The sequence below is a fragment of the Primulina tabacum genome, chromosome 15 (genome assembly GCF_025594145.1).
Source record: "Primulina tabacum isolate GXHZ01 chromosome 15, ASM2559414v2, whole genome shotgun sequence".
NCBI lineage: Eukaryota > Viridiplantae > Streptophyta > Magnoliopsida > Lamiales > Gesneriaceae > Primulina > Primulina tabacum.
The window spans coordinates 9,857,098-9,869,770 of NC_134564.1; the positions used below are offsets into that span (position 1 = coordinate 9,857,098).

A 12,673-nucleotide genomic window follows, 5' to 3' on the forward strand; every position below is an offset into this window, starting at 1 on the left:
TGTTGTCTCCCTCTGTTCTGCAAGTACAGATGGACTTTGGCCTTAAGCAGATCGTCTAGACAAAGGAAATAATTGTCCACTGTGAAGCTCAGGTAGCAGAAAACCATATAATCCTGGAGTTGGCTGTCCATTTTGGTCATAAAAGGAGAGAAGATGGTGCAAGGGAAGCAAAAATGTAGAAGTTCAAGACCTTGGAATAGGAGCAGAAATGGAACCTTCAAGCTCTGGTCATGACTTTGACATTTAATGAATGGTGGATGTTCTCAGCTCCTGTAACAACACCACTAACAATATCGCACTTAACATGTTTGAATTCGGGGAAAGATATGCCTTTAACTCGAGGGGAGCTGTGTGAATGAATATTTTTTGTGTGTTTTGTCCATAAAGACAAAAAAGGGAGATGGAAAAGAAAACATGTCTTGCCATGAGTGCAAGAATTTATTCTTAATTTTTTTTTCTTTTTACGTGAGTTTTGACTTTCTAGACTAATGTTATTTATGATAAGATTTATATTAAAACTCTAAATATGATCTTTTTATTTAAAAAGAGTTTAGTTTATAATGAAACTCTAGTTTTCTTGTTTTTTAGGTATCTATCTATTCAAAGAATCATCTCTAGGTCAAAGAAACTTTATATATATATATATAGATAGTGAAAGAGAGGTGTGTGGGAAGAACGAAGAGAGAGAGAGCAAGGAAGAACGAAGAACTTGTGTGTTGTTTCGGAAAAATCCAGTGATTAAGTCTCGTCGTGTTTTTGTTGTGTTGACATGGGGTTTTGAAGATATTCAATGACAACATTTAATTAAAATGTTGCTAGAGAATTGTTTATTCAACTGAATTTTGATTTCACAGAATTTGCATCCATTGTGTTTGGTTATTTCTGGTGATAGAAACTTAGAATGCAATTTGCTCCCCTGATGTGTTAAGAGAATTAGCTTTTGTTATTCACTGGTATTTTTTTGGCGTGCAAATTGATTATATTTTAGTGAATCTTTTGCATGAGGCACTACACAAGTGTATTAACTTTTGCATAATTATTTGTATCTTGATTTATTTACGTAAAGTTTTATATGTTAAATTATTCCGTTTCATGTTGTCATAAGTATTACATTACCATATTCAATACTAAAATCTGAAACACTCAATTCTCCAATTATTTAGTATTTTTATGCTAAACAATATTTTCAGAGGTGTATGTCGCTACACTCTCATTATTTGATGTTTGAAATAAGAGTACAACACTAAATATTTTGGAACCAAGTGATGGCAGGGATGTTCGGAAACCAAACTTACAAAACTTATTATTAATATAACTATTATCTCAAGAGTAGAATTAAAATTACTTATTTGCTACATGTGATGGATTATGAGACAGTACGAGTCCCAAGGTACTGTTGTTGGCAAGTTCAGATGAGGAAATTTTTCTCTTTCAAGCTTTCAACCATATCCTTCAGGGTCACCTCCAAAGGCGTGAAAACGACGCCCAAATCTTGTGCTCTTTTATTGCATAGCTGGAATGTTGGATTACCTGGAGTGTTGCTGCAATAAGTAAAAATGTGTGAAGGTAGTTAACATCTGTAGAATGTGAGATACTCGAATAGTGCTTGCCATGAAACCATTGTACGCTCAAGAGGGCAAAATTGATCATTTATTAAGAAAACATGTTAATGAATAAGAAATCCAACGAGAGAATTGTGTCTGACCGAGTTTTCTTGTCTTGTACAGGACCTTGGGTAAAGTGTTTGGTTGTGCATGTATGGTTTAAAAATTTAAGAAAGGATGGTGACCTCCCAGCCTCACGCTTATGAGGCACGCGTGATTTTCCTGAGAAATGAAGGGCCAATGGGGAGAGTGGGAACTTTAAATTTTTTGAACAGATAAAAAACTTACATTTTAGGAAGGTCGAGAGAAGGATAAAGCTTATGTAAAATCTCCAGAACTTCCTCCGGAAGTCGCGCTGTTCCGGTCAAAAGGTATCTGCCACTAGCTGAAGGATTTTCAAATGCCAAAATATGTGCTTGAGCGACATCTCTCACATCGTCGAACACATAGTATGGGTATATTTCCTTTCCTGTAACAGAAACAGTTTAAATGCTCAAGAAATCTGAATTGGTAAAAAGACATACAAATTGTTTGATCACCTTTGATCAAGTCCACAAATTCCTTAGAAGTGGAATTGAGTGTTGGCTGAAGGAGAGGACCGATCACATATCCAGGATTGATTACTACCAAGTTGATATCATTTTCTTTAGAGAATTTCCATGCAGCTTCCTCTGCCAATGTTTTTGAGAGGCAATACCATTGCTGCTAGCATGATCAAAATTTTGTTCAAATTTTTTATGTTGGATCCATATCCTAGTATTTTTCAAGAAACTGTGTGTTCCATTCAAATTTCTGGGGTATTTTAATAGAAACAACCATAACAGGATTAGAATAATAAACAGACGCCTACAAGGATCGTCTAAAGATTGGATCCCATATGTTGAAATTCTTCTGGATCTTGATGAGTCTTCGAAGGATAAAAACATCAGGTAGAAAAGGAAAAAAGTGTGGTATTCCTACAAGCACAAACCTTGATTTCTTCACAGAATACTGGATCTGAAAACCATGTTTCGTCAACTACAGCGTCGGGGCCTTGGGGACGGCGATTGAACATAACTGCAACAATAGAGGATGTTACCACGACTCTTTTCATAGATGGTTCTTTGCTGCATGATTTTAGTACATTTAGAGTTCCCTTCACCGCCGGTTCTATCAGTTCTACCTAAACCAAGCTCATAAATATATCAAAAGTTTATTTTACACAATATTCAAAATAAACACAGATATGGACAGCCAAGAATTTAGTTTTGTATAATTTTGAATCTGCCATGAATTAGCAGTCAAATTTTTAGCAGTGTGTGAAAATAATCAGTAATAAAAATATAGTTGTAATTAGAGATTCAATATTTCAGACAAATAACAAATTAAAACATAATATCAATGAACAAGCCAAACCAAATAAAAATTGTTTACCAAGTATGAGGTATTCAAAAGAAGAATTGAACATCGCAAGAATCACGCACAAGCAAGAAAGATAACAAACCTGGGGGCCGGTTGCTGCAGCGACAGCAGGTGAGGCTGTGTGAAAGACCCCTTCACAACCATGAACCGCAGAATCAAAAGATCCATCTTCGATTAAGTTGGCTTCAAACAATTGTAATCTCTCCTCAGCTCCCTCAAGTCCTTTCAGGTGGGCTACTTTGTTTGGATCACCTGCATTTCAAAGTGCTTAAACAAATGTTGAGAGTAGATATATCTCAAAGAATCATACTCGCAAATACAACCCATTATTTCCTCGTACGAATATATATGTTAGTATCCACTTCTGTCACTTGATTCCATATCTAGAATATACCAGCCCAACCACGTCTACAATCAGAAGAACATATGATTTTCTGCCGCCATTCAACGTTAATAAAAGGAGAAACATCAATTTTCTTACTAAAACTACATCTCACCTCCATGGCTGAAGCAGGGAGGGGCGTGGGAGACGTATACATTTTCAACAATAAACATGAGAAAAATGTGATTTCGCTTCATATATGAGAAAGTTTCCTACTTTTAGCTGAGACTCTCGGATTCATTAGATTTCCGGCTCTGCTTAAAACCGAATGGAGAAACACCAAGAGATCATCATTATTCACAGAACACCTCACAGTCATGTGACAGTAGGGACGCAGAAATATAAGGACAATCAGCCGGAAAACTAAAGTAGTTGCTCCATAGAATCAATAAAAGAATTCAGAATTCTAGCTCTAGAAAGTTCCCATTGAACTTTCCAAATTTGAGACAGCGATCATTTTTAGTTCTTTTACTTTTTGATAAAGATGATCAAGAATATCACAAAACAAAACAATAAGATATGTTTCTGAAAAGGAACCCATAAAGCAAATACAAGAACATAACTTTCCCCAGGAAGCAAAAACAAGAACATAACTTTTCAGTCTTAACATATAAAACAGTAAATAAATTTCTTGGTTCTGTGGCCCACCATGGTCTCGAAGCATCAATGTTGGATCCAACAACCAACAACTCTAAGATTATCAAGAAATCAATCAATCCAAACCCACAAAAGTAATCGCACGAACATAAATAGAGATTACTGACTGAGGTTTCTAACTGTGGCTTTGACAGTGTAACCCCGCTGAAGCAGAAGCTTAACCAGCCATGAGGCTATGTAGCCCGATGCTCCAGTCACGCACACAACTTTTCCCGCTCCACTCATCCTCTCTTTCTCTCGATCTCCATTCCAAACGTTGTGTATGCGTGCTTTTATGATTTATCCTGTTTTGAAAACCACGAAACTTTTATCGAGAGTTTGAGTCAAAATTGTCATCGTGATTCTAGAGGAAGAAAACTTGATCCTTACCTATTAAATTAAACTATTTATGATAAGTAAATGATGCAGACAAACAAAAATAGAGGAATTATTTCACCTTTAAAAACGAAAATTCTATTCAATAAGTTTGTTGAAAGGAATAATATATTCCATTATTATATTTTTTTATTTAGATTTTTTAATAATATTTTTATAAAAATACAGATATTTGTCTTTTTAGATTATTTATATTTATATTAGGATCTATATTAAGTCAAGATACAAAATTTTTATTTAAAAGAGTATCATTCCTATTAAAACTCTTGTTTTCATATTTTGTAGATATCTATTTATGGAAAAATATAATGCCACAGATTCGACGACTGTCTTCACTGTACCAAGACGAGTCTTTCTAGCGTGCTTATATCCTCACTCAGGGGGTTACCCATCCCAAAATTGCCCCAAGTCAAGCACGCTTAACTTTGGAGTTTTTATATGATGAGCTACCGAAAAAAGATGCACCTTCTTGATATGAGTAGTACATATCAAATCTTTTAAACTCTCTTCAACTGCACAGTCCCATACTTGAACAGTTTCGGAATTCCTCTCCTTCCGGTGTAAGATTGGTTTATCCATGTTCCCTCCGCCTAGAAGCCTGCCAGGAGCCGCTCATTGTCCGTGCAACCTCATGGCACCGATGATCACCCCCCGCCCTCTTCGGCCCTGGGCCTCACATGCCCACCAGCTTCCGCTTGGTTCGTCCCCGAACCACACCGTACTCGGAGAGGTCAGCTCTGATACCAACTGAAACTTCTGCTATTTGTTTTCTTAAAAAGTACTAGGAATTTTTTTTCTCCCTCTTACTAAATCGGCCGAATACATATATATACTTTAAAAATACCTTGCACCATTTAAAAATAAATCAACCAGCTACCATTTAAAAATCAAAAGAAAATAGTTTAAATTGTAAAACCGTCAATATTTTACTAAACCTATAAACATTATTTGAAAAGTATAGCTCATACTATCAACATCTCCAAAACTACTCATAAACATAAATAAAATTCATAAAATATATTTAACATACTTTAAATCATAAATCATAAGCTAGTGCGGAAATCATAAATCATAAAATAGAATTCAGATCGTTAATTATGACTTTCGTGTTCGTCTACGTATTGGGCGATGGATCCATCTACATGTAACCATAGTACTGGACAGCGAGGACATCAGCGACACTCTCACCTGTCAACTGAGCCTTGGCCTTACGTATTAACACATCATCATATCATGTCATTGGAAATACGATCGTCGGGCTCCGTCTGGGGCCTTCTCCTGTAGACGGGCTCCCTCTGGGGCCTTCTCTTATAAATGGACTCCCTCTAGGCCCTTCTCCCGTAAACAGGCTCCCTCTGGGGCCTTTTTCCTCACGACATCTCCAATCATATCATCGTATTCGTATCAATAAAAATACGATCTTCGGGCTCTCACTGGGACCTTCGCCCTCATGATATCTCCAACATATAATCGTAGTAGTCACAATCACTTCACTTCCTTCAATGTTTCGTATTCTCATCACTTAATAAAAATTAAACATGCATATAACGTTTTTATGTAAAACCAAGCATGCAACATATCTTTTAACGTTATCGTTTCCTAATAAAAATCCATAAACATTTTAAAATAAACGTTTTAACATATTTAATCATAAAAATCCATAAACATTTAAAATAAACTTTTAACATATTAAATCATAAACATTTAAAATAAATGTTTTGACATATTAAATCATAAATATTTAAAATAAAAGTTTTAGCACATTTAATCATAAAAACGTCCATAAACATTTAGAATCAATATTTTAACATATTAAATCATGATATTTAAAATAATATTTTGACATATTAAACCATAAACATTTAAAATAACATTTTAACATATTAAAGTCCATAAACATTAAAAATAAACATATTAACATTATAAAAATTCATAAACATCCATAACCATTGAAAATAATCATATTAGCATATAAAACAGTATTTAGGACACTGCCATGAAGTTTACTAATTTTCGGGTGTAAAATGACCGTTTTACCCCTAGACGTAAAATTTCACGTTTTTGACTTTTTCTTAATTTCATTGACTCTACATGTCCCAAATAATTATTTAAGCTTACATGATTTTTCTCATATTTTTATTTGACCTAAATCGATGACTTTTAAATTAAATCTTTAAATATAACATATTAATGCATTTTAATCCCGAATTAAACCAAACTATAATATAAAATTCCCTAATTAAAAACTTAGACTTTTAATAATTATTTGAGCTTAAATATAATTTTTCATAATTTTATTAAGCTTAAATCTAGGCGTTCCAATTAATTCTTTAATTAATGTTTCGTGCGGCGATTAAATCCCGAATAAGTCCAAAACTCATTATTTTGATCCCAAATTTTAAACATAGCATTTTTATTATTTATTCTACCCTTGTGAGCCACGAACCGCACCCGTGGACCCATGGTTGTAATTTTACTTCTTAATAATTTGAAATTGACACCTTATCGAACCACCCGAGCCAGCTCCCAAAATACTCGAGCCACGCCCCAGTGACCTCGAGCCAAACCCGAGCCAACCCATCTAGGCACCCTCCTGGACCATTATAACCCATTGGACCTGACCCTAAGCTCCAAAACCGAAGTTACACATAAGCTGCAGAAACAACCAAGAAACCCACCTTGACTACCCTTGAGCCATGTTTGTTTTTCCTCGAGCCAAGCTCCAACCATCATGAACCAACCTCAAGCCAGACCCCCTATGGACCCTACTGGACCCTCAGGACTCAACCCAAGCTCCAAAACCGAAGCCAAACTTTCAGAACCTGTCATGGCCGAGAGACCCCCTTGACCTGCACTCTTCGTTTCTGTTGCTAGCCACCTAACCAACGAGCCAGACCTTGAACCAGCCCATCAAGCACCCTCCTAGGACCCTAATGACTCGACCTAGCCCAGCCCAAAACCCCCAGCCCGAGCCATCTCTCCCTGCTCAGCTTCTGAACCCTGCGCAATTCTCCTTGAAGCTCACGGGTTGGAGTCCTAGCTTGCTAGGACTCCTTCCCAGCCCTGGTGTTCGAGTCCTAGCGTGGCTAGGAATCTTCTCGTGAACCCTCACGGACCCTAGCTAGCCCTGGTCCCAGCCGAATCCAAGCCCAGCCCTTCCTTCTTGAACCCGAGCCCCAAGCTCCCCAAAACAGCAAGATGGTACCAGCTTGTTTTATTCACGTTGTGTAGTATATTGGGGTGTTCTAGGACTCCCTAAATTCATGTTAAACCATCCATTATCACTTCCTAATCATGGCAGCCCCTTAGGTACATGAAATTAATGGTTTATGGATCAAAATACATGTTTTAAAAATCACATAATATGCATATCCGAAAATCTTCAAAGTTGCAACTTGTTTTCATGCAATTTCAAACATAAATACATAATATGGTGTGATGATGAGTAAAGGAAATAGTATGGAGTGTCTTTGCGTATTTAACGAACGATTTAACGTTGGCGATTGAAGAACGATGACGAGGAGGGCCTTTGCTTGATTTTTCCTTCGAGAGCTTCGAAAATCCTCTATAATATGATGTGTGTGTCGTGTAGAAATAGTTGGGAGAATTTGTAATTTGATAGGAGGGTTGGCGTGGGGTTTAATGGGATTTAGGGTAGGTTTTTGTTTTAAATATAGTTAATTAATCACTAAAAAGCTTAGGCCCATTAGTGGAGTTAATTAGGCCTATTTAGCCCATTAGTGTTTAATTAAAATACTGAAAATTATTTTGAGTAGAAAAGTTTGTGAATTTATTAGCCTGGTTGCCAACACGTTCATATTTTTGTTGAAAATCCAACACCGATAAAAATTACGTCATAGCATATAAAATCACCTCAAAAACTCTTTATTTTCAAAAATATGAAAAAACATCACTCATATTTTAAATAATTAAAATAAATTGTTTAATAAAATTATTTTTCATTTTTCAGCCTTCGATCTCCGTTCTTCGATCGCAACTCGAATAACATTTAAAAATATATTTGAATGCAACCATGTAGAAAAATATATTTTAAACATGTCAAAATGCACAACATAATTAATTTTTGCAATTAAAACAATTAATTGAAATACACAAAGAATTTAATAACTTGCACATTCGGTTCGCGTGGACCTTAAATTTTCGGGACGTTACAAAAAAGATATAGGGCTAAGAGATTTTATTACTAAGAGTGAAAAGATGTTGACAAAAGATAATGAATATAGACGTTGCAGGAGACCAAGCACGTGAGTTGGTGATTTACTTCGAAGAGATCAAGTGCTCAAGCCAAGCCGTATTGTTGTGTTGTCGTGGATCATTGAAGACAAACATACACAGCGCTGAATAGAATGTTGTTCATCAAAGAGAATTTCAGCTTCACCGAAGTTGCATCCAATGTTATTTGGTTATTTTTGAGATAAGAATATTGGATGCACTTTGGTCCCTCACTTTGTTAAGGGAGTTAGATTTTCTTTATTCACCAGTATTTATTTTGTGTAAATCGACCATATTTTCTGGTGAATTTTTTGTCTGAGACACCGCACAAGTGTGTTAATAAATTCTATGTTATTTTATTCATCAAGAGTAATTATGTGTTAAATTAAATTATTTTGCTACATGTTGTGATAAAGTGTTACAATAGTGCACACAACACCTATATCTGATTCACACGATTATCCACTTATTTAGTACTTTTATATTAAACTCCTTTTGTAACGTCCAAAAATCCGGTTACGTAAACCGCATGCATGAAAATTATTAAATTGATAAAATATTTTAATTAAATTATTTTAGATATATGAATGATATATTTTGATTGATTAATTTTGTAGTTTTGCTTGATTTCATAATTAAAGATTTTCAGGCGAATATTGACGGTTGGCCGGGGATGGAGGACCGGAGACGATTGAGTTGTTAAAGATTTAAAAGCTAAATTTTTATTTTTTAGTTAATTATTTTAAATAATTTAAGAATTTTAGTATTTTTGGAGTTGAATTTAAATTCATTAGTGGTAAGAACTTATGTAATTTATAAGGAATATTTTTTGGAAAAAGGTATTTTTAAATCTTTTTATTTGAGGCCTAATAATTTTATTAATCTTAATGGACGTAATTAATTAATTAATTAAAAACTAGAGTTAATTAATTAAACGTCTACTTATTCGTATTCTTAAAAAATACTAGAATTTTTTTTTAAACTCTCATATTTTCGGTCATTGCCTATACATATACATAAAAAATACTTTTGCACTATTTTAAAATAAAACATCCAACTAGTATTTAAAAATCCAAAGGAAATAATCAAAATTTGAAATCGTAAAACGTTTTACCAAACCTAAAAAGTAATAAATGTCGAAAAGTATAGCTGTAATGCCAGAATTTAAAAAAAAAAATTGAAAAAAAAAGTTACTGTTCATCGGCACTATTCAAGCGCTGCGGTGCTAGAATAGTAGCGCCTAGGCGCTAGTTTTGCGCAAATTTGGCGCTGAGGCACTGAAAAGTGGCGCTGCGGCGCTACAGACGCGAAAAATCAATATTTAAGTCAACTTTCACCTCTTCCAATCATTTTTCTCCTTCTTCTCCATCAAAAACCTTCATCTCCTTCAATTTCTACATTTCTTCTTAAATCTAAGAGAGATTTGCTCAAGAAAATTATGAAATGAAGTTAGATTTGTGATCCTCTCGTCACGGGCTTCACGAGGATGTAAGTATTTCCCATTTTTATTCAAGTTTGGAAATGAGTTGAAGTTTAGAATATATATTTGAGTTGATATTTGAGATATTAAGATGTTGAAGATGTTGTATTTGAGTTGGTTTGAATTTAAAATGGATATGAGCATGGTTTCTTGTTTATGTGCAAAGAACGGTTTTTATACCTTTTGTATTTCGAGTATATGGGACAGTTGTGTTTGGATTTTTGAGTTATGGTCTTCATCAAACTTGTCGACAATCGAGTTAACTTCGATTTGGTTCTTTAATCTTTCAATTCCATGAAGAAATGAGAGAGATATGTGATTTTTACTAAAACTGGTCCGGAAATCCGAGTTAGTGCAGATTTGTTTACATGCCTTCTGTTTATTCGAATTCTGGGATTTATTGGTTGGGAATCTAGAACTGATGTTCAATTGAAAGTTATAGAACATTGTCTTGTCTTCGAAATGATATAAAATGGGCTTGATTCCATTGAGTATTGAGGGAGTTATGCTCCAAATACTAAACTATACCAGATTTGTACTGATGCAGAATTTCAAAAATTATATTGTATGTTTCAGATTATGAAAGACTGAGTAAATGACTTTATTTGACAAACTTTTGTGAAGCAGAAATGTTGGGATTTGAGTTTTCTTGCATATCCAATTTGCGGAACTTGATTAGAAGCAGTATTGTATTAATTATGAATTTTGTATGATAATTGCTTTGTGTTGATAAGTAATCCGAGTTCTTGATTTATGTATTGAAGATTCAGTTGAAGTATTGACTTGGGTTGGCTCAAGATTATTTACTTTAAGTTGGTTGATAGCGAATCGAGTAGACTGCGAGGGTTCAAGACTTTTCAACCATATATTTTGATCTCTTGTTGGTAATATTCGAAAGGTATGTTACGGTCGGTAACATACGAGGTAAAAATATCATTTTTATTTTAAATTGAAAATTCGATGGCTTGATGAATTGCTTGTGATTTGTTGATGATTGATCTTTTGAGATGAGCTTATTATGATATTGACTTGATGAGATTGAAATGCATCATTGCATTGCATATTGAGCCTCTTTTTGATTCAGATTTGATAAGGCGGAGGTCGCCTTGATTTATTGATTTGTTGGACGTATGGGGCTATATTTGAGTTGGCATAGTGTATGTGGAGGTCGCTGCTATGGCCTGAACACTCTCTATAGGCGCACCATAGTCCTGGGATTGTAGAACACAGCACCCCACCCCGAGCGGATGAGTCGGTGGATGTTGCTGGGGGATTCTCTTTCCTTAGGTACTCTATGACCAGATGATTCGCTTGATCTTGAGATTTATTGATAGCTCACAGTTTTTGATCATACATTGCATTATATTGCATCTTTATGAGTTTATATGAACTATGTGAAATTTTAATTCTCATATGTTATTGATTGTATTATACTGGGTTTATACTCACCGGCACATCGGCTACCTCTTGTTTTCATGTGCTTGAAGGTAGGTGAGGCGAGGCTTGGGATGCCAGAGTCCAGTTCCAGGCGAGGAGATACGAGTTAGAGTGGGATTCTCGGGTCTTAGGAGCTATTTGATGATGTTTGGATTACTTTGGCTCACTACTTTATTTTGGGTATGTTGAAAATTTATATTTCAAACATTTGTGACCTTTAAATTATTTTGACTATGTTTATGTTGGTTTGTTAACCATAGATTATGTGTTTTACTCAATCGTTGGGTTTGGTTATATTTATAATTATTAATATTAGATGTCGTACCCGGGGCCCCACATTAGGCGGTATCAGAGCGTAAGATATTTGGGAAGAGGGTAGATCGAGTCAGTTCGAATTGCTCGATCATGTGATATATTTGCTAGCATTTTCATTATGCCATAATGTGAAATACATGATTATAATTGAGATACTATATTGTTAAGTTTTATTTGAGATTTAATGAGTCTTGAGAGGCAGAGATGGTCGATACAAGATTAAGATGATTATGATATTGTGATTTTATCTGTGTTTGATCTATTGTATATCAGACAGGGCTACTCGAGGTAGAGGTCGTGGTAGACCTAGATAAAACATACCAGTGGCTCAGGGTCGAACATATAGGCTTGGCTCATGAAAATTGAACCATGGCTCAGGGTCGAACATATAGGTCAAGTTAGGGTTTTGTAAATGCTAAAATAATTGAAACACGGCTCACGGGGGTCGAGTCATGGTTCACGAGAGCTAAAATAATATAAAAAGACTAAATTTTGAATTTAGGAATTTTATATTAAAGTTTGGGATTTTTCGGAATTAAAACGCCTTCAAAACGTCTAATTATGAATTAATTAAAAAGCATAGTTTTTAAGCTAAATAAAATTATGGGAATTTTAATTTAAGCTTAAATAATTATTTGGGACATGTTAGGGTCAAAGAAATCAAGAAAAAGTGAAAAACGTAAAATGTCACGTTCAGGGGTAAAACGGTCTTTTTACACCTAAAAATTAGTAAACGTTATGGCAGTGCTCTAATTTCTGTTTTATGTGTTAATATGATTATTTCACATG

General features: G+C 34.8%; 1 protein-coding gene and 1 long non-coding RNA gene across 3 annotated transcripts; one reads left to right on the forward strand and one right to left on the reverse strand.

The window, feature by feature from the left end:
• Positions 1-1,128: 1,128 nt before the first annotated feature.
• LOC142527938 (phenylacetaldehyde reductase-like) lies at positions 1,129-4,413 on the reverse strand. Of its 2 annotated transcripts, XM_075632939.1 has the most exons (7): positions 4,152-4,403; positions 3,503-3,641; positions 3,088-3,257; positions 2,575-2,766; positions 2,144-2,306; positions 1,893-2,073; positions 1,129-1,541 (listed from the first exon to the last, which is right to left on the reverse strand). In XM_075632939.1, exons 2-7 carry the CDS (start codon positions 3,582-3,584, stop codon positions 1,409-1,411), a joined length of 921 nt encoding a protein of 306 aa, XP_075489054.1. In that variant the 5' UTR covers positions 3,585-3,641; positions 4,152-4,403; the 3' UTR covers positions 1,129-1,408. The 2 variants fall into 2 exon arrangements, with proteins under 2 accessions (XP_075489054.1, XP_075489053.1); XM_075632938.1 differs by lacking the exon at positions 3,503-3,641 and having other exon boundaries at positions 4,152-4,413.
• A 5,630-nt stretch (positions 4,414-10,043) lies between these two features.
• Positions 10,044-11,760, forward strand: LOC142528117 (uncharacterized). The gene is made up of 3 exons (XR_012815615.1): positions 10,044-10,140; positions 10,897-11,030; positions 11,624-11,760. It is a non-coding gene; the product is annotated as an uncharacterized LOC142528117 (long non-coding RNA).
• Positions 11,761-12,673: the final 913 nt, after the last annotated feature.